Source organism: Pristis pectinata, chromosome 1 (genome assembly GCF_009764475.1).
Source record: "Pristis pectinata isolate sPriPec2 chromosome 1, sPriPec2.1.pri, whole genome shotgun sequence".
NCBI lineage: Eukaryota > Metazoa > Chordata > Chondrichthyes > Rhinopristiformes > Pristidae > Pristis > Pristis pectinata.
Genome location: NC_067405.1, coordinates 147162592 through 147180228, shown reverse-complemented (window position 1 = coordinate 147180228; position 17637 = coordinate 147162592). Strand labels below are relative to the sequence as shown.

General features: G+C 51.8%; 1 protein-coding gene across 1 annotated transcript; it reads left to right on the top strand.

The window, feature by feature from the left end:
- LOC127577806 (heat shock 70 kDa protein-like) lies at nt 1-13342 on the top strand. The gene is made up of 2 exons (XM_052029388.1): nt 1-341; nt 10574-13342. The coding sequence occupies exons 1-2, from the start codon at nt 59-61 to the stop codon at nt 12211-12213; spliced, it is 1923 nt and encodes a 640-aa protein (XP_051885348.1). The 5' UTR covers nt 1-58; the 3' UTR covers nt 12214-13342.
- Nucleotides 13343-17637: the final 4295 nt, after the last annotated feature.

The window sequence follows — 17637 nt, the reverse complement described above, 5'->3', positions numbered from 1 at the left end:
AACGTGAGCGGGAAAACGGGCGGCGGCGGCGGCCTTCAGCCCGCCTCACACGGACGCCATGTCGGCCCGCTCGCCCGCCGTCGGCATCGACCTCGGCACCACCTACTCCTGCGTCGGCGTCTTCCAGCACGGCAGGGTGGAGATCATCGCCAACGACCAGGGCAACCGCACCACGCCCAGCTACGTGGCCTTCACCGACACCGAGCGCCTGATCGGCGAGGCCGCCAAGAACCAGGTGGCCGTCAACCCCACCAACACCGTCTTCGACGCCAAGCGGCTCATCGGCCGAAAGTTCGACGACCCGACGGTGCAGAGCGACGTCAGACACTGGCCGTTCACCGGTGAGCGGGGCGGGGAGGAGGAGGAGGAGGAGGAGGAGGAGGAGGGGAGGAGGAGGAGGAGAGGAGGGGGGGGCGGAGGAGGAGGGGGAGGAGGAGGAGGAGGAGGGGGAGGAGGGGGGGAGGAGGAGGAGGAGGAGGAGGGGGGGGAGGAGGGGAGGGGGAGGAGGGGGAGGAGGGGGGAGGGGAGGAGGGGGGAGGGGGAGGAGGAGGAGGGGGGAGGGGAGGGGGGGGAGGAGGGGGGGGGAGGAGGGAGGGGGGAGGAGGAGGGGGAGGAGGAGGGGGGAGGAGGGAGGAGGAGGGGGGAGGGGGGAGGGGGAGGAGGAGGGGGGGGAGAGGAGGGAGGAGGAGGAGGGAGGAGGGAGGAGGAGGGGGGAGGGGAGGAGGAGGGGGGAGGGGAGGAGGAGGGGGGAGGGGGGGAGGGAGGAGGAGGGGGGAGGGGGGGAGGGGAGGAGGAGGAGGAGGGGGAGGAGGAGGAGGGAGGAGGAGGGGGGAGGGAGGAGGAGGGGGGAGGAGGAGGGGAGGAGGGGAGGAGGAGGAGGAGGAGGGGGGGGGAGGAGGAGGGGGGAGGAGGGGAGGAGGGGGGAGGAGGGGAGGGGGAGGGGGAGGAGGAGGGGAGGAGGAGGAGGAGGAGGAGGGGGGAGGGGGAGGGGGGAGGAGGGGGAGGAGGGGGGAGGAGGAGGAGGGGGAGGAGGAGGGGGGAGGAGGAGGGGGGGGAGGGAGGGGGGGGGAGGAGGAGGAGGGGGGAGGGGAGGAGGGGGGAGGAGGAGGGGGAGGGGGAGGAGGAGGGGGAGGAGGAGGAGGGGGGAGGGGGAGGAGGAGGGGGGGGGGGGGGGAGGGGGAGGAGGAGGAGGGGGAGGGAGGAGGGAGGGAGGAGGGAGGAGGGGGAGGAGGGGGGGGGGGAGGGGAGGAGGAGGGGGGAGGGGAGGAGGAGGGGGGAGGGGGGGAGGGGGAGGAGGAGGGGGGGGGGAGGGGGGGGAGGGGGAGGAGGAGGAGGAGGGGGGGGAGGAGGAGGGAGGAGGAGGGGGGAGGGGGGAGGAGGGGGGAGGGGGGGAGGGGGAGGAGGAGGAGGAGGGGAGGGGGGGAGGGGGAGGAGGAGGGGGGAGGGGGGGGAGGGGGAGGGGAGGAGGGGGGGAGGGGGAGGGGGAGGGGGAGAGGAGGAGGGGGGGAGGGGGGGAGGAGGAGGGGGGGGAGGGGGAGGAGAGGGGGAGGGGAGGAGGGGGAGGGGGGGAGGGGGAGGAGGAGGGGGAGGGGGGAGGGGAGGGGGGGAGGGGGAGGGGAGGGGGGAGGGGGAGGAGGGGGGAGGGGGAGGAGGGGGGAGGGGAGGAGAGGGGAGGGGGGAGGGGGAGGAGGAGGGGGGAGGAGGAGGAGGGGGGGGAGGGGAGGAGGAGGAGGGGGGAGGGGGGGAGGGGGAGGGGAGGGGAGGAGGGGGGAGGGGGGGAGGGGAGGGGGGAGGAGGAGGAGGAGGGAGGAGGGGGGGAGGGGGAGGAGGGGGGGGGGAGGAGGGGGGAGGAGGAGGAGGGGGGGAGGGAGGGGGGAGGGGGAGGAGGAGGAGGGGGGGGAGGGGGGGAGGAGGAGGGCGGAGGAGGGGGGAGGGGAGGAGGAGGAGGAGGGGGGGAGTGGAGGAGGGAGGAGGAGGAGGAGGAGGGGGGAGGGGGAGGAGGAGGAGGAGGGGGAGGGGGAGGAGGCAGGAGGAGGAGGAGGGGAGGGGGAGGAGGAGGAGGAGAGGGAGGGGGGAGCGGGAGGAGGAGGAGAGGGAGGGGGGGGGAGGAGGAGGAGGGGGAGGGGGGAGCGGGAGGAGGAGGAGAGGGAGGGGGGAGGGGGGAGGGGGGAGGAGGAGGGGGGAGGGAGGGGGGGGGAGGAGGAGGAGGGGGGGAGGAGGGGGGGGGAGGGGGAGGGGGGAGGAGGGGAAGGGGGAGGGGGGAGAGAGGGGAGAGAGAGGAGGAAGGGGGAGGGGGGAGAGGGAGGGGAGAGGGAGGGGGAGAGGGAGGGGGAGAGGGAGGGGAGAGGGAGGAGGAGGGGGAGGGAGGAGAGGGGGGAGGGGGAGAGGGGGGAGGGGGAGAGGGAGGGAGGGGGAGGGAGGAGGGGGGGGAGAGGGAGGGAGGGGGAGAGGGAGGAGGGGGGGGAGAGGGAGGGAGGGGAGAGGAGGGAGGGGGAGAGGGAGGAGGGAGGGAGGGGAGAGGGAGGGGGAGGGGGGAGGGGGGGAGGAGGGGGAGGGGGGAGGAGGAGGAGGGGGAGGGGGGGGAGGGGGGGAGGAGGAGGAGGGGGGAGGGGGGGAGGAGGAGGGGGGGAGGGAGAGGGGGGGGATGGGGGAGAGGGGGGAGGGGGAGGGGGGGGAGAGGGAGGGAGGGGGGAGGGGGAGAGGGGGAGGGGGAGGGGGGAGAGGGAGGAGGAAGGGGAGGGGGAGGGGAGAGGGAGGGAGGGGGAGGGGAGGAGGGAGGGAGGGGGGGAAGGGAGGGAGGGGGAGAGGGAGGGGGAGGGAGGGGGAGAGGAGGGGGAGGGGGAGAGGGAGGGGGGAGGGGGAGGGGAGGGAGGGAGGGAGGAGGGGGAGAGGGGAGGGGGGAGGGGGGGGAGGGGGGAGGAGGAGGGGTAGGGGGAGAGGGGGAGGGGGAGGGGGGAGGGGGGAGGGGGAGGGGAGAGGGAGGAGGGAGAGGGGGAGGGGGAGGGGGAGAGGGAGGAGGGAGAGGGAGGGGGAGAGGGAGGAGGGAGGGAGGGGAGAGGGAGGAGGAGGAGGGAGGGGGAGGGGTGAGAGGGAGGGAGGGGGAGAGGGAGAGGGAGGAGGGAGGGGAGGGGGGAGAGGGAGGAGGGAGGGAGGGGGAGGGGGGAGAGGGAGGAGGGAGGGAGGGGAGAGGGAGGGGGGAGGGGGGAGGGAGGGGGGAGAGGGAGGAGGGAGGGAGGAGGAGGGGGGAGGAGGGAGGGGGAGGGGGGAGGAGGGGGAGGAGGAGGAGGGGGGAGGGGGAGGGGCGAGGAGGGGGAGGGGGAGGAGGAGGAGGGGGGAGGGGGAGGGGCGAGAGGGAGGAGGGGAGGAGGAGGGGGAGGGGAGGGGGGAGAGGAGGGGAGGAGGAGGGGGGAGGGGAGAGGGAGGAGGAGGGGGGCGAGGGAGGGGGGAGGAGGAGGGGGGCGAGGGAGGGGGGAGAGGGGAGAGGGAGGAGGGGGGGAGGAGGAGGGGGGAGGGAGGAGGGGGGAGAGGGAGGAGGAGGAGGGGGGGAGAGGAGGGGGGAGAGGGAGGAGGAGGGGGGGAGAGAGGAGGGGGGGAGAGAGGAGGGGGGAGGGGGGAGGAGGAGGGGGGAGGGGGGAGGAGGAGGGGGGAGGGAGGGGGGAGAGGGGGGAGGGAGGGGGAGAGGGGGGAGGGAGGGGGGAGAGGGAGGGGGGAGAGGGAGGAGGGGGAGGGGGGGGAGGGAGGGGGGAGAGGGAGGAGGGGGAGGGGGGGGAGGGAGGGGGGAGAGGGAGGAGGGGGGGAGAGGGAGGAGGAGGAGGGGGGGAGAGAGGGAGGAGGAGGGGGGGAGAGGGAGGAGGGGGGAGGGAGGGGGAAGGGGAGGAGAGGGGTGGGAGAGGGGAGGAGGGAGGGAGGGATCGTGAGGGGCGAGGGGAGGAGGGAGGGATGGGGAGGGCCGGGAGGAGGGGGGAGTGGAGGAGTGAGGGGAGGGGAGGAGGTAGGGGGGATGGGGAGAGGGTGGGAGGGGAGGGGGAGGGAGGTGGGGAAGGAGGGTAGGGGGTCTAGTTAAGGGGGGGATGGGGAGGGGAGAGGGAAACGAGATGGGGGAGGGGATGGGCAGGAGTGGGCAGGGGAGGGAGGAAGGGGTGGGGAGGGAGGAAGGGGCGGTGAGGGAGGGGGAAGGGGAGGGGGAAGAATCGGAGGGGCAGGAAGGGGGAAGGGGCAGGAAGGTGGATTTCAAGATAACAAGAGAACATAAATAGCCCATTCGGCTCATCGAGTCTGCATCAAAGCAAAGGAAAAAAGAAATGAGAAATTGGGAGGGGGCAAAAAAAAACCTAACCCCAATTTCCAGCCTTATCCCCATATCCCTTGATATCCCGACTATTTAGATATCCATCTATCTCTTCCTTAAACACCTCCAATGATCTGGCCTCCACTACTGTACGTGGCAAGGAATTCCATAAATTCACTACCCTCTGGCTAAAGAAATTTCTCCTCATCTCTGTTTTAAACCTGTACCCTCTAATTCTAAGATTGTGCCCTCTGGTCTGGTCCTGTATGCCCTACCTTGATTTGATTCCCCAAATTGTGTCACCTAACACTTTTGGGGATTAAGTTCCATCTGCCAGCACTCCATCCAACGGGACATGTGTGTTCCTTCTGTGGCCTTAGACAACCTTCCTCACTAACCACAACACCACCAACTTTAATGTCATTAGCTAACTTACTGATCATGCCTTCTATGTTTGCATCCAAGTCATTAACGCACATCACAGACAACAAGGGCCCCAGCATCAATCCTTGCAGTACATCGCTGGTCACAGACTTCCAATGAGAAAAGCATCCTTTTGCCACTACCTCTGCCTCCTATCTCCAAGCCAGTTTTGGATCCTCTTAGGTAGCTCACTTTGGATCCCATGTGCCTTAACCTTCTGGACCAGCATCCTATGTGGGACCTTGTCAAATGCCTTGCCAAAATCCATATAGACAACATGGTACCCTGCCTTCATCAATCTTCGTGGTTACCTCCTCAAAAAAAACATAATTAGTGAGGCAAGATTGTGTATCCTTTGACAACCTTCCTCACTATCCACAACTCCCCAATTTTTGTGTTGTCTGCAAACCTACTAATCAGACTGCCTACATTTTCATCCAAATCATTTATACAAGTCCCTGAGCACTACTGTATCCTGGAGTTCCAAGATGTGAAAGTATTCTGGCTATGCTTATTTCTCAGTTTATTGAAATAAATTCATTGAAAATTTGAATGTTGTTTTAACTAATCCAAATTGCCCATTGTTGGTTCTCTTGTGTTTTATCTTGTTTAGCATTCTGTAAGCCCTGTTGCAGTTGTGTCTATGTAGGCAAATGGAGAGTGCTCCATCATGCCTACATAGTTGTGACTTGTGGAAAGCCTTTGGAGTCAGGAAGTGAATCACTAAGTGGAAGGTGTCTACCCCTGACTTGCCCTTTAAGCCACAGTTCTCATATAACTGTTCAAATTAAGTTTCTGATGAATGGCATTGGTATCAAGATGGCGTGGAACTTGGCAGTGGTAATGCTGTTGAATATAATGTGGAGGCTGTTGGACTTTCTATGGTTGATAGCTATTTGTGTGCTTCCTTTGTGTAAGCCATGGCTCCACCAAGTGGAGAGTTTCTCCTTTTAATCCATTGATTACACTTTTACCAGGGTTTCTTGATGCTGCATTCTGTCAAATGCTACCTTGATATTAAGATCATTCACTATCACCTTGTCTCTGGAATTTAGCTTGTTTAGTCAATGTTTGGACCAAGGCTGTGTTGAGGAATGGAGTGAACATTTCCTGGTGAAGCTAAATCTGATCATCAAGGAGAAGGTGATTGATGAGTGAACATGGCTTCTTTTGGCAATACCTTCCCATTATTTTGGTGATTAAAATTGTTGGCTGAATTGGATTTGACTTGCATTTTGTAAACAGGACATATTTGAGCAGTCGTCCATGTCCTCAGACAGATGCCCTTGTTGTCGCAGCATTGGAACAAATTGGCAAAAACTACGTCTAGTTCTGTAGCAGGAGCCCCCTGTGCTACAGATGAGCCACCATTGGGTCATATAGACTTGTTTTGCATGCAGGGAAGTGGGGGGGAGGGGGAAGGGGCAGGGAAGTGGGGGGGAGGGGGAAGGGGCAGGGAGGTGGGGATTGGGGGCAGATTGGGAAGGGGGCGGGGGGATTGGGAGGGGGGCGGGGCAGGGGGATTGGGAGGGGGCGGGGCGGGGAAGGGGGATTGGTAGGGGGAGGGGAGGGGGATTGGGGGAGGGGAGGAGGGGATTGGGAGGGGTGGGGAGGAGGGGATTGGGAGGGGGGAGGGGTGGGGAGGAGAGTCCATGCAGCCCCTACCGGCCTGCTGGGATCACGCCGTGCAATGCCCTCCAGATGTGGTGACACCCAGGCTCAACATCTGGAGAGCACCGTGCGCAGTCATCGAGCATGGAAATAGGCCCTTGGGCCCAACTGGTCCATGCTGACCAAGATTTCCATCTAAACTGGTCCCATTTGCCTGCGTTTGGCCCATAACCCGCTAAACCTTTTCCTGTCCATGAACCTGTCCAAGTCTTTTAAACATCATAATTGTACCCGCCTCTACCACTTACCCTGATAGCTTGTTCCACACAACCACCACCCTCTGTGTGGAAGAGCTGCCCTTCAGGTCCCTTTTAAATCTCTCCTTCAACCTATGCCTTTTAGTTTTAGACTCCCCTACCCTGGGCAAAAGACTGACCATCCACCATCTCTATGCCTCTTGTGATTTTATAAACCTCTATCAGTTCACCTGTCAACCTCCTGCACTCCACAAAAACAGTCCCTGATAACTCAAGCCCCTCCCGTCCTGGTAACATTCTCGTAAATCTTTTTTGCACCGTCTCCTGTTGATGTCGTTCCTTCTATAGCAGGGTGACCACAAGTGTATGCAGTACTCCAAATGTGGCCTTCCCAGCATTTTGTACAGCTGTAAAATGACGTCCCAGCTCCTGTATTCACTATCCTGGCCGACGAAGTGACAAACACCTTCTGCACCTTTTGCTCTTCTTACCTTGCTCCTGGGAAAGTTTTCCTGAAAATACTTCAGAGACTCCTCTCGCTCATTTTGTTATTGCTAACTCAGCCTGTATTTGGTTTGCCAAAATCCCCTATTACCACTGCTCTATAGCTTTTGCACATCATTGCAATTTCTCTAAATCTGCTCCGCAGAATCTTTCTCGCTAGTTGGCGACCCATAGAACTATTCCAATAATGTAATCACAGCATTGTCTTGTAATCCTAAACAAATAGATTCTGTTGTTGACCATTCTGGGGCATTCTGTCTCTCCAGCACTCCAATATTATCCTTAATCATCATTGCTACATCTCATCCTTTCTTCTCTTCCCTGTGTTATAGAATCATACAGCACAGAAACAAACCCTTCAGCCCAAATAGTCCATGCTGACCATAATGCCAGTCTATGCTAATCCCATTTGCCTGCATTAAGCTCACATTTCTCTGCTTTCCTATACAAGTATCTGTCCAAATGCCTTTTAAATGTTAAATCTTGCACTATTCCTTCCTGTGTTGTAGCCGTCTCTGTTATTGTCATAATGACATGTAGAAAATTACATTTATAGCTCACCAGCATTGTTTATCATACCTCATAGTTTACATTGTATATAATTGCGTTCTAGACCTTTATGTACTCTCTTGGTCTGGTTTTGTCTACAAGCATCCTGTTTCTTGACCTAGGCTATTTAGCTCACTCAATCCTATTTACGTATTTTCTTTTTCAATGCTCCCTTCCTTCTATGCAAATTAATTTAAGTATCTTCTTCTTCTCCCCCCTACCCTAATGAACCTGCTGCCAAGGACAGTAGTCCCAACTCTGTTGAGCTAGTTCCATTTGCCTATATTTCGCTCCTATCCCTCTAAACCTTCCTATCCATGTACATCCAGTCACCCCTTGCCAGAACTAATCCCAATGCTCCGAGAATCTAAAGCCTTCTATCCTGCACAATCTCTTGAGCAGCTGCCTATTTCTGTACTCACTGTGTGACTGTTGGTTCATGAGATGCAGGAAGTAAGGGTGTAGACTGCAGGTGTTGGAAGGTAGGGGAATTGGATTATGTTGTAGGACTGGGAATAATGGAAAATCACTACTTCTGAGATCCTGCTTCACAGTCTGTTTCTTAACTCATTTCCTAACTTTAAATCTGCATGCTGGACCTCATACCTTTTCTACCTATGTTATTGGTGTTGATAGAAATCATAACTCTAGCTCTTTACCCTCTCCCCTCCAGAATTTTATGTAGCCACACAGAGATGTCCTTCACTCTGACACCAGTGAGGACATGTACCATCCTGGAATCATATTTGCAACCACAGAAATGCCCACCAGCTCCCCAAATAGAACTGCCTGTAACTGTTGCACTCTTGAATTGCCTTTTATTCGTTCTAAACTTTCCTATCCATTTTAGAATCCTATATGTTTTAATAACATAGCCTCTCATTCTCTTAAATATCAGTAAATGTAGACCTCTGCTATCCACTCACTCCTTGTAGGTCAACATTCCTTATCCTGGGAATCAGTTAAGTAAATCTATGCTGCACTACCTCCAAAATAAATAAGCACAGGCACTAAAATTGCACACAGTGCTTGAAAGCTCTCCTAAGTCACGTACATTTGCAACAAGATTTCATTCTACTCCAATTCCCTTGCCTATCAAGACCAACATACCACTTTCAAATTGTTTACTGCATCTGCAATCTACATGTTTACTTCCTGCATCTCAGGAACCAATAGTCCCACAGTATACACCAACATATACTTTTTTAACCTTTTAAGAAAAACATTTTCTGCTCTTCCTACCAAAAATGAATAACCTTGCATTTCTAAAAGTAAAGTACTGCAGATGCTGGAAATCCAAAACACAACAGAATACTGGGAATACTCAGCAGGTCAGGTGGCTTTAACTGACATGCAAGTTGTTTCTTTCTTCACAGATGCTGCCTGACTAGCTGAGCATTTCTGGTTTTATTTTAGCTTTGCATTTCCCTACATTATACTTAATGTGCCAAATTCTTGATTACTCATTTAACTTGCATATATTCCTCTTCCCTTTGCATCTTCTGGGAACTCACATTTTCCCCCTAGTTTTATATTGCCAGCAAGGCTGAGTACTTTACACACCTTTATATTGATAGTACATGAGGCCACAGCATCCATAAATCTGCTTAGGTATAAAATTACAATCCAACCTGACCTTACCTGGCCGTGGCCAATAGAAACCTAACCTTGTCATAGTCATACAGCACAGAAACAGGCCCTTTGGCCAACTGGTCCCTGCTGACCAAGATGCTAATCCAAGCTAGTTCCATTTGCCTGTGTTTCGCTCCTATCCCTCTAAACCTTTCCTATCCATGTACTTGTCCAACTGTCCTTTAAAAGTTGTTATTGAACCTGCCTCAACCACTTACTCTGGCAGCTCATTCCATAAACGTACCGCCCTCTGTGTAGTTAAAAATAGTTACCCCTCAGGTTCGCATTAAACCTCTCCCCTTTCACCTTAAACCTATGCCCTTTAGTTCTTGATTCCTCAATCCTGGGGAAAACACTGAGTTCATTCACCCTATCTATGCTCATGATTTTATACACCTCCATAAGATCACCTCTCAGTCTCTTACGCTCCAAGTCCTAGCCTGTCCATCCTTGCCTGTAACTTAGTCCCTTAAGTCTTGGCAACATCCTTGTAAATCTTTCCTGCACTCTTTCCAGTTTAATAACATCTTTCCTATAGCAGTGTGACCAAAACTGAATGCAATACTCCAAGTGCGACCTCACCAGCATCTTGTACAACTGTAACAGAACCTATGTTACTGTTCTATGACTCAGTTATTCAGCCCTGTAACATTTCTTTAGCAATATTAATATATAACCTCAACCCTGTGAGTCCTTATTTTATGTAGCAATTTACTGAAAATCCAGGGTTACTACATCTACTGGTTCCCTATCAGTGAAATTCTCTTCGTTTCACCCATTGCCCTCCCTCACCTTCCAAGCCACCTAGACTCTCTTCTCTTTTTCTCTTTCCACAGATTCTGCCTAACCTGCTGAATTTTTGTCCTTATTTTAGATTTTTGGCATCTTCATTTTTGTTTTGATTTACATCTACTGTTTCCCCCTTATTTAAGCTACTAGTTCCAAATGCAAAAGCTCTAGTGGGTTCATCAAATACAATATCCTTTACATAAAACCATATTTGCTCTATCTAATCATGATTGTTTGTTTTTTCAAACTTGAAGATTTTGGAAGATGTCCAGTTTGTGTGTGGGCCAAATGCTTTGCTCAAGCAAATGGGAGAAAGGTAGTTCCACCATCTTGGACTGCTTGCTGTTCAATGGAGTTTATAAATTAACCTAGGCAGAGCAAGTCTGAAAGTATGCCTTTCTACTTTCCTATCAGGGAAAGTACTTGGCTTGGGGAAACTCTACTCATTTAACTAAGAAATAGAAAGAAGTAGTGTTCATTCAACATTTAACAGACTGTGCCTTCATTCTTCTTTTCCCAGTGATCAATGATGGAGGGAAACCCAAAGTCCAGGTGGAGTACAAAGGAGAAAATAAGTCATTCTTTGCTGAGGAGATTTCCTCTATGGTGCTCACAAAAATGAAGGAGACAGCAGAAGCATACCTAGGTGGGCCAGTCAGCAATGCTGTCATCACAGTACCAGCTTATTTTAATGACAGCCAAAGACAAGCCACCAAAGATGCTGGAACCATTGCTGCCTTAAATGTGATGAGGATTATTAATGAACCAACTGCAGCTGCCATTGCTTACGGACTAGACAAAGCAGGATCCGGTGAGCATAATGTCCTCATCTTTGATCTGGGAGGTGGAACATTTGACGTTTCAATTCTTACCATTGAGGACGGCATCTTTGAGGTCAAATCCACTTCTGGAGATACTCACCTGGGAGGAGAGGATTTTGACAGTCGGATGGTGAACCACTTTATTGAGGAATTCAAACGGAAATTTAAGAAGGACATTTCCCAGAACAAGCGGGCAGTAAGGCGTCTGCGCACTGCTTGTGAGCGTGCCAAAAGGACCCTGTCTTCAAGTACACAATCCAACATTGAGATTGACTCCCTGCACGAAGGTTTAGATTTCTACACATCAATCACCAGGGCTCGGTTTGAAGAATTGAACAGTGATCTCTTCAGAGCTACGCTGGAGCCTGTTGAGAAAGCCCTTCGTGATGCTAAGATTGACAAATCACGGATTCAAGATGTTGTCCTTGTGGGAGGTTCCACAAGAATTCCCAAAATTCAGAAAATGCTTCAAGACTTTTTTAATGGGAAGGAGCTAAACAAGAGCATCAATCCAGACGAAGCTGTGGCCTATGGTGCGGCAGTGCAGGCAGCCATTCTAACAGGCGACAAGTCTGAAAATGTGCAGGACCTGTTGCTCTTGGATGTCACTCCCCTGTCTCTTGGTATTGAGACTGCTGGTGGGATCATGACCTCCCTAATTAAACGAAACACTACCATCCCCACCAAACAGACACAGATCTTCACAACTTACTCGGAGAACCAGACCAGCGTCCTTATTCAAGTCTATGAAGGTGAAAGAGCAATGACCAAAGACAACAACCTGCTCGGCAAGTTTGGCCTGTCCAATATCCCACCAGCTCCCCGTGGAGTGCCACAGATAGAGGTAACCTTTGACATTGATGCCAATGGCATCCTGAATGTTTCAGCTGTTGACAAGAGCACAGGCCATGTAAACAAGATCACCATTACCAATGACAAGGGCCGACTGAACAAAGATGATATTGAGCGTATGGTGCAGGATGCAGAGCACTACAAGGCAGAGGATGACTTGAACAGGGAAAGAGTGGCTGCCAAGAACACGCTGGAGTCCTACGCATATAACATGAAGCAGGCCGTGCAGGATGAAAAGTTTAAAGGTAAAATCAGCGAGGAGGACGGGAAGGCTATCCTTGCAAAATGTCAGGAGGTCCTCAGCTGGCTAGAAAGAAACCAGACCGCAGAGAAAGAGGAGTTGGATTATCAGCAGAAAGAGCTGGAGAAGGTCTGCAAACCACTAATCAAGTTCCTCAGATGTCCTTGCAGTGGGTTATCTCCAGGAGCCACCAGTTCCTCGGTGCCCAACAGTGCAACTGGACCTACAATTGAAGAAGTTGACTGAGTGAAGTGGGTCGGGGCATTGGAAGAGCTGCTTACTAACTGCTGCTTGTTTTCCACGTGCCTTCAGTGCTAGTGGGGGAAGGAGGGAGGGAACGTTTGACAATGTATTATCAACAACAAGCCATTCAGATAATACAAAAGACTCAACAGCTTCTTTCTCTTGCTGACTGTAGATTAGTTGCCAGAGCTCAAATGAAAACCATCACACCCATTGTACTTCCTATTTTAAAAAAATTGTCACTGGCTACTCTGAACCACAAACAGCACTCGTGATCTTTAGCGACTTCATATGTCGGTAAAGGTTGTGTTGTTGATTTAATTCAGAGTAAACATCTAAATAACCAATAAAAATGGAAAATCATTATTTCCATTCATATTGCAACAGCTAAATGAAACTTGGCTTCTATATAGTTCTTTCCATTACTAAAGCAGATAATAATGGGGAGGGGAAGCTGTACTCTTTGTATTGGACCAGCAGGAATGATCCATTCTTTATTGGGTGGGGGGAGGAATTGTCGACGTTATGGGTCAAAATCCTGCATCTAGACCTAATACAGGGGTTTGACCTGAAATGTCGACTGTCCATTTCCCTCCTCAGATGCTGCTCGACCCGTTGAGATCCTCCAGCAGCTTGTTTGTTGCTCCAGATTCCAGCATCTGCAGTCTCTTGTGTCACCATCCATTGTTTATTGGAAGAAGGAATACAGTTTCTGTATTCTGGACAGGGAGAGGAGCTACACACCTTTATTGGGCTCCTGGGGAAAAGGAAACCCTTTGAACAATCTCTGTCCATGAAAAAAGCTTTGTGTTTCCTTGTTTGAAGAGGTAAAAATCTATATTGCAGTTGGACAACTCTTCAGTGCTCCTCTGAGACAGATAAGTTACAGAAACCAAACATGTCTCTACAACCGTGTGCATCAGATTAAAATATAACAGCTGCAAAATATTGCCTCCAGTTAAAGGATGTGGTAGTTCTAGGTGAACACAATATTTAGACCTGTCTTCAAATGTCACTATGTCCCTTATTTGTTAAATTGCTCTGTTTGTGCGTGTTTTAATTCATTGTATTTAACCCAGATGTGAAATGTTGAAAAAGCAATTTATAAGCATTAAAGACACAGTCCTATGTGGTTCAGAGCGGAATTTTGACAGTAAGCAGGGGATGGTACCTTGGAAAACTGAAAAAGTTGCTGTTTTTAAAGGTATTTTAATTCCTATTGAGCTAAATTAAACTAACCTAAACAGAGGCAACCCAGGGCTAAGAAAATCATCCAGAGTTTTTGATTCTAAGCACCACTGAATAAGCATAAATCTAGGTGAAACGTGAACACTATCAGTTTCCTCTGATCCTGCACATCCACCTTCTGTGACATTTTTCATGCAGAATTGTTGGCAATTGCTGGATCACTGGAAAATGAGTAGAGATCAGTATCGTCTGTGGTTGAAGCAAGATCAATCTGAGAACAAACTGCCCCTTTAGTGTAAAAAGTCTGAGGAGCTAATGATTTTATTTACCTCCAGAGATTAGAGACTCTACATTGCTATCTCTTGCCTCCCTGCCCACAGTAGGTTCAAATTACTTTATTGTCATTCACATATACAGTATGCTATAACAACACATGGAGGAACTAAATGTCATTTTCCCCCAGACTCTCTCAACAGAGGTCATACATAAAACAGAAGACATACAATAAATGCAGACAAAAAAAATTGTGCAAGTACGAATAATGCAAAAAAGAGTATATACAGAATACAAATTTAGTGCAGAGTTAGTGCAAAACTGATTTGGACAAAGAAAATACAGAACTCAGTGTGTTGCACTAATTCTACAAACATGTTCAGCAGTAGCCAAAGTTCTTGTATGCCGTTGTGCAAACCAGGGCTTTTGATGCGGCATTTGTCTGAAACTGTCTCCAGGGTATTCAGGAACCTCCATGAAGCTCACTTCCTGTGTCCATCACTTGCACATCTCACGTACTGACCTACTCAATGACTCCTTCCCTTACATTCTGCACTCCTTCCTTCCCCACCATTTCCCCAGCTTCACCCTGTTGTTGGTTTCCATTGAAATTGCAGTTATCAATCTTGTCTCAATGGATAGTATTTTCATCTAACATATGGTTCTATCCTACGTTGGAGCTCCATCACAAAATTTCAGCTGTTTCGTTTTCAGGTCGTTTCGGTGGACTTCAGAGCAGCTAAGTTTTTTTTTTCTGTAATCAGGAATAGTGGGGCAAGACTGCGCAGGCACAGTTAGCGCACGAGCAGTTGAAAAAGAAAACCGCCATATCCAGCGGGCAGTGTTGGAGCGGGTGGCGGAGCAGAGTGATTGGGCTTTAGCAGTAATGGGGTGAGGTTAGTAGTATGAGTGTGGTTTTCTGTGCTCGGTGTCAGATGTGGGAGGTCCTGGAGTCTCCCAACCTCCAGGACTGCCACGTCTGCACCCAGTGTGTCGAGCTACAGCTCCTGAGGGACTGTGTTAGGGAAATGGAGATGCAGCTCGATGACCTTTGTATGGTCAGAGAGAGTGAGGAGGTGATAGAAAGGAGTTATAGGCAGGTGGTCACACTGGGGCCACGGGAGTCAGGCAAGTGGGTCACAGTCAGGAGGGGGAAGGGGAAGAGTCAGGTACTAGAGAGTACCCCTGTGGCTGTACCCCTTGACAATGTACTCCTGCTTGAGTGCTGTTGGAGACAGCCTACTGTTGGGGAAGCAACAGTGGCAGTGCCTCTGGCACAGAGTCTGGCCCTGTGGCTCAGAAGGGTAGGGAAGGAGAGAGGAGGGCAGTAGTGATAGGGGACTCTATAGTTAGGGGGGCAGGCAAGCGATTCTGTGGTCGCAGGAAGGAAACTCAGATGGTAGTTTGCCTCCCAGGTGCCAGGGTCTGGGATATTTCAGATCGCGTCCAAGATATCCTGCAGAGGGAGGGAGAGCAGCCAGAGGTTGTGGTACATATTGGTACCAATGACGTAGGTAGGAAAAGGGATGAGGTCCTGAATAAAGACTAAAGTTAGGAAGTTGAGAAGCAGGACCGCAAAGGTGGTAATTTCAGGATTACTGCCTGTGCCATGTGACAGTCGTGCGACAGTGAGACTGCAAAGTTAAATAGACCTTTGCACAGTAGGGGAATTAAGGGTTATGGGGAAAAGGCAGGTAGGTGGATCTGAGTCCACGGCCAGATCAGCCGTGACCTTATTGAATGGCAGAGCAGGCTGGATGAGCCAGATGGCCGACTCCTGCTCCTATTATGTTCTTATTCCATATTTATTTAATTGATTAAATACTGGAAACAGTTGCCAATTTAATCATGGCAATTTCCCATAACAACCAATGTGATAAGACCAGATGGAGAGACAAGAGACTGCAGATGCTAGAATCTGAAGCAATCTGCTGGAGGAACTCAGCGGGTGGAGCAGCATCTGGGTGTGCGTGGGAGGAATTGTCGACGTTTTAGGTTGAAACCCTGCATCAAGACCAGATATTCTATTTGTCTGCAGGACACCAAGGTGGAATTCTCTTGCTTATCAAAATTGCATCATGAGATCTCTAACATCTATCTGACAAAGCAGATATAATTTCACTGAAGGACTTCCTCACCTGTAGCTGTCCTGCACTGGGAGAGTCGGCATGGACTTTGGTCGTCAGTAAACTATGGTAATCTGCTGTCTGATTATTCAGAAATCTTGCTGGGGCAGTATCTGGCCAACCAGCTTTTTACTTCAAAAATAATCTTTATTCAGGAAAATATGTAAAAATACAAAAAAAGGTGTATGACTCTGTTTACATTTGTACTGTGGTTCTGTTTATACATTGGTTTTGTGAGCACCTTTTGTGTTCAGAGCATTCATGTGGCCTCTTGGTAGTGTAGCGGTTAGTGTAATGCTATTACAGCGCCAGCAACCTGGGTTCAATTCCCACCGCTGTCTGTAAGGTGTTTGTACATTTTCCTTGTGTCCGCGTGGGTTTCCTCCAGGTGCTCCGGTTTCCTCCCACATTCCAAAGACGTACGGGTTAGGAAGTTGTGGGCATGCTATGTTGGTACCAGAAGCGTGGTGACACTTGCGGGCTGTCCCCAGAACACTACGCAAAAGATGCATTTCACTGTGTGTTTCGATGCACATGTGACTGATAAACCTTATCCCCCAGCACGTACCTATGCAGCCTGAAATGTGTCAGCAGCATTCCCCTGAGGACATCTTATTGTCCCCATGGACGAACTAGGGCCCAGTTCGTACACCCTCTTCCCCTCACCAAAAGCCCTGGTTCCTGCACTCCCTTAAACCGACTGGGATCAATGGAAGATTTATTGTTCTACTGTTAGAAAAGTTGAATTAAAAGTGTGTTGATGTATTAGTAGAATAACATCTGATAGTTGAGAAAATCAGCTGGCCCAACACCAGCAAAGTCCATAAGACCATAACACATAGGGAAAAAAATCATGCCATTTGGCCCATCGAGTCTGTTCTGCCAGTAGATTGTGGCTGATTTATCTTCCCCTCTCAACCCCATTCAACCCCATTCTCCTGCCTTCTCCCCATGACCTTTGACACCCTTACTGATCAAAAACCCATCATTCTCCATTTTAAATATAATTTAACCTTCGCTTTAAAGTCCTGAGCCTGCCAGATTATGGTGGGCAAATCAACTCCAGTCGAGTTTATTATGTAACTGTACTGTGTAATGAATTGACCTGTACGATCGGTTTGCAAGACAAGTTTTTCACTGCACCTCGGTACAAGTGACAATAATAAACCAATACAATGAGGTACAAGTGCAGTGAAAAACTTGCAGCAGTTTTACAGGCACATGGGTACAGACAACACCCGGATATAAATTATGCCTGACTGAAGAAAGAGAGGGAGAAAAACACTGTGCAAAAACAAAGACACAACCAGAGATAAGTCCACCGCAGTGCAAGAAGTGGTCCGTAGTGTTCCACCGACGTGTGATTCCTCAGAGGTGAGGCTCACCACCCACTCTCCAGATTTTCTCAGGCCCTTCCTTGCTTTCTCCCCAATTCAACATTATTCTGGCGTTTTGCCCCAAATGTTCCCCCCCCCCCCCCCCCCCCATCCCATTCCGTCCCGTTGTAACTAACTCCACCGGAGGGTGTCACCGTCCATGCTCCGCCAATTACCAGTGGAGATGCTTGGCTCCCATTGGTTACTCTCCGTGGGTGTAACTCTCACTGAGATGCTTGGCTCCCATTGGTTACTGTCTCCGCGGGTGTAACTCTCTGTGAGATACTTGGCTCCCATTGGTTACTCTCTCCGCGGGTGTAACTCTCAGATCGAGATGCTTGGCTCCCATTGGTTACTCTCTCCGCGGGTGTAACTCTCAGATCGAGATGCTTGGCTCCCATTGGTTACTCTCTCCGCGGGTGTAACTCTCGGTGCGATGCTTGTCTCCTATTGGTTACTGTCTC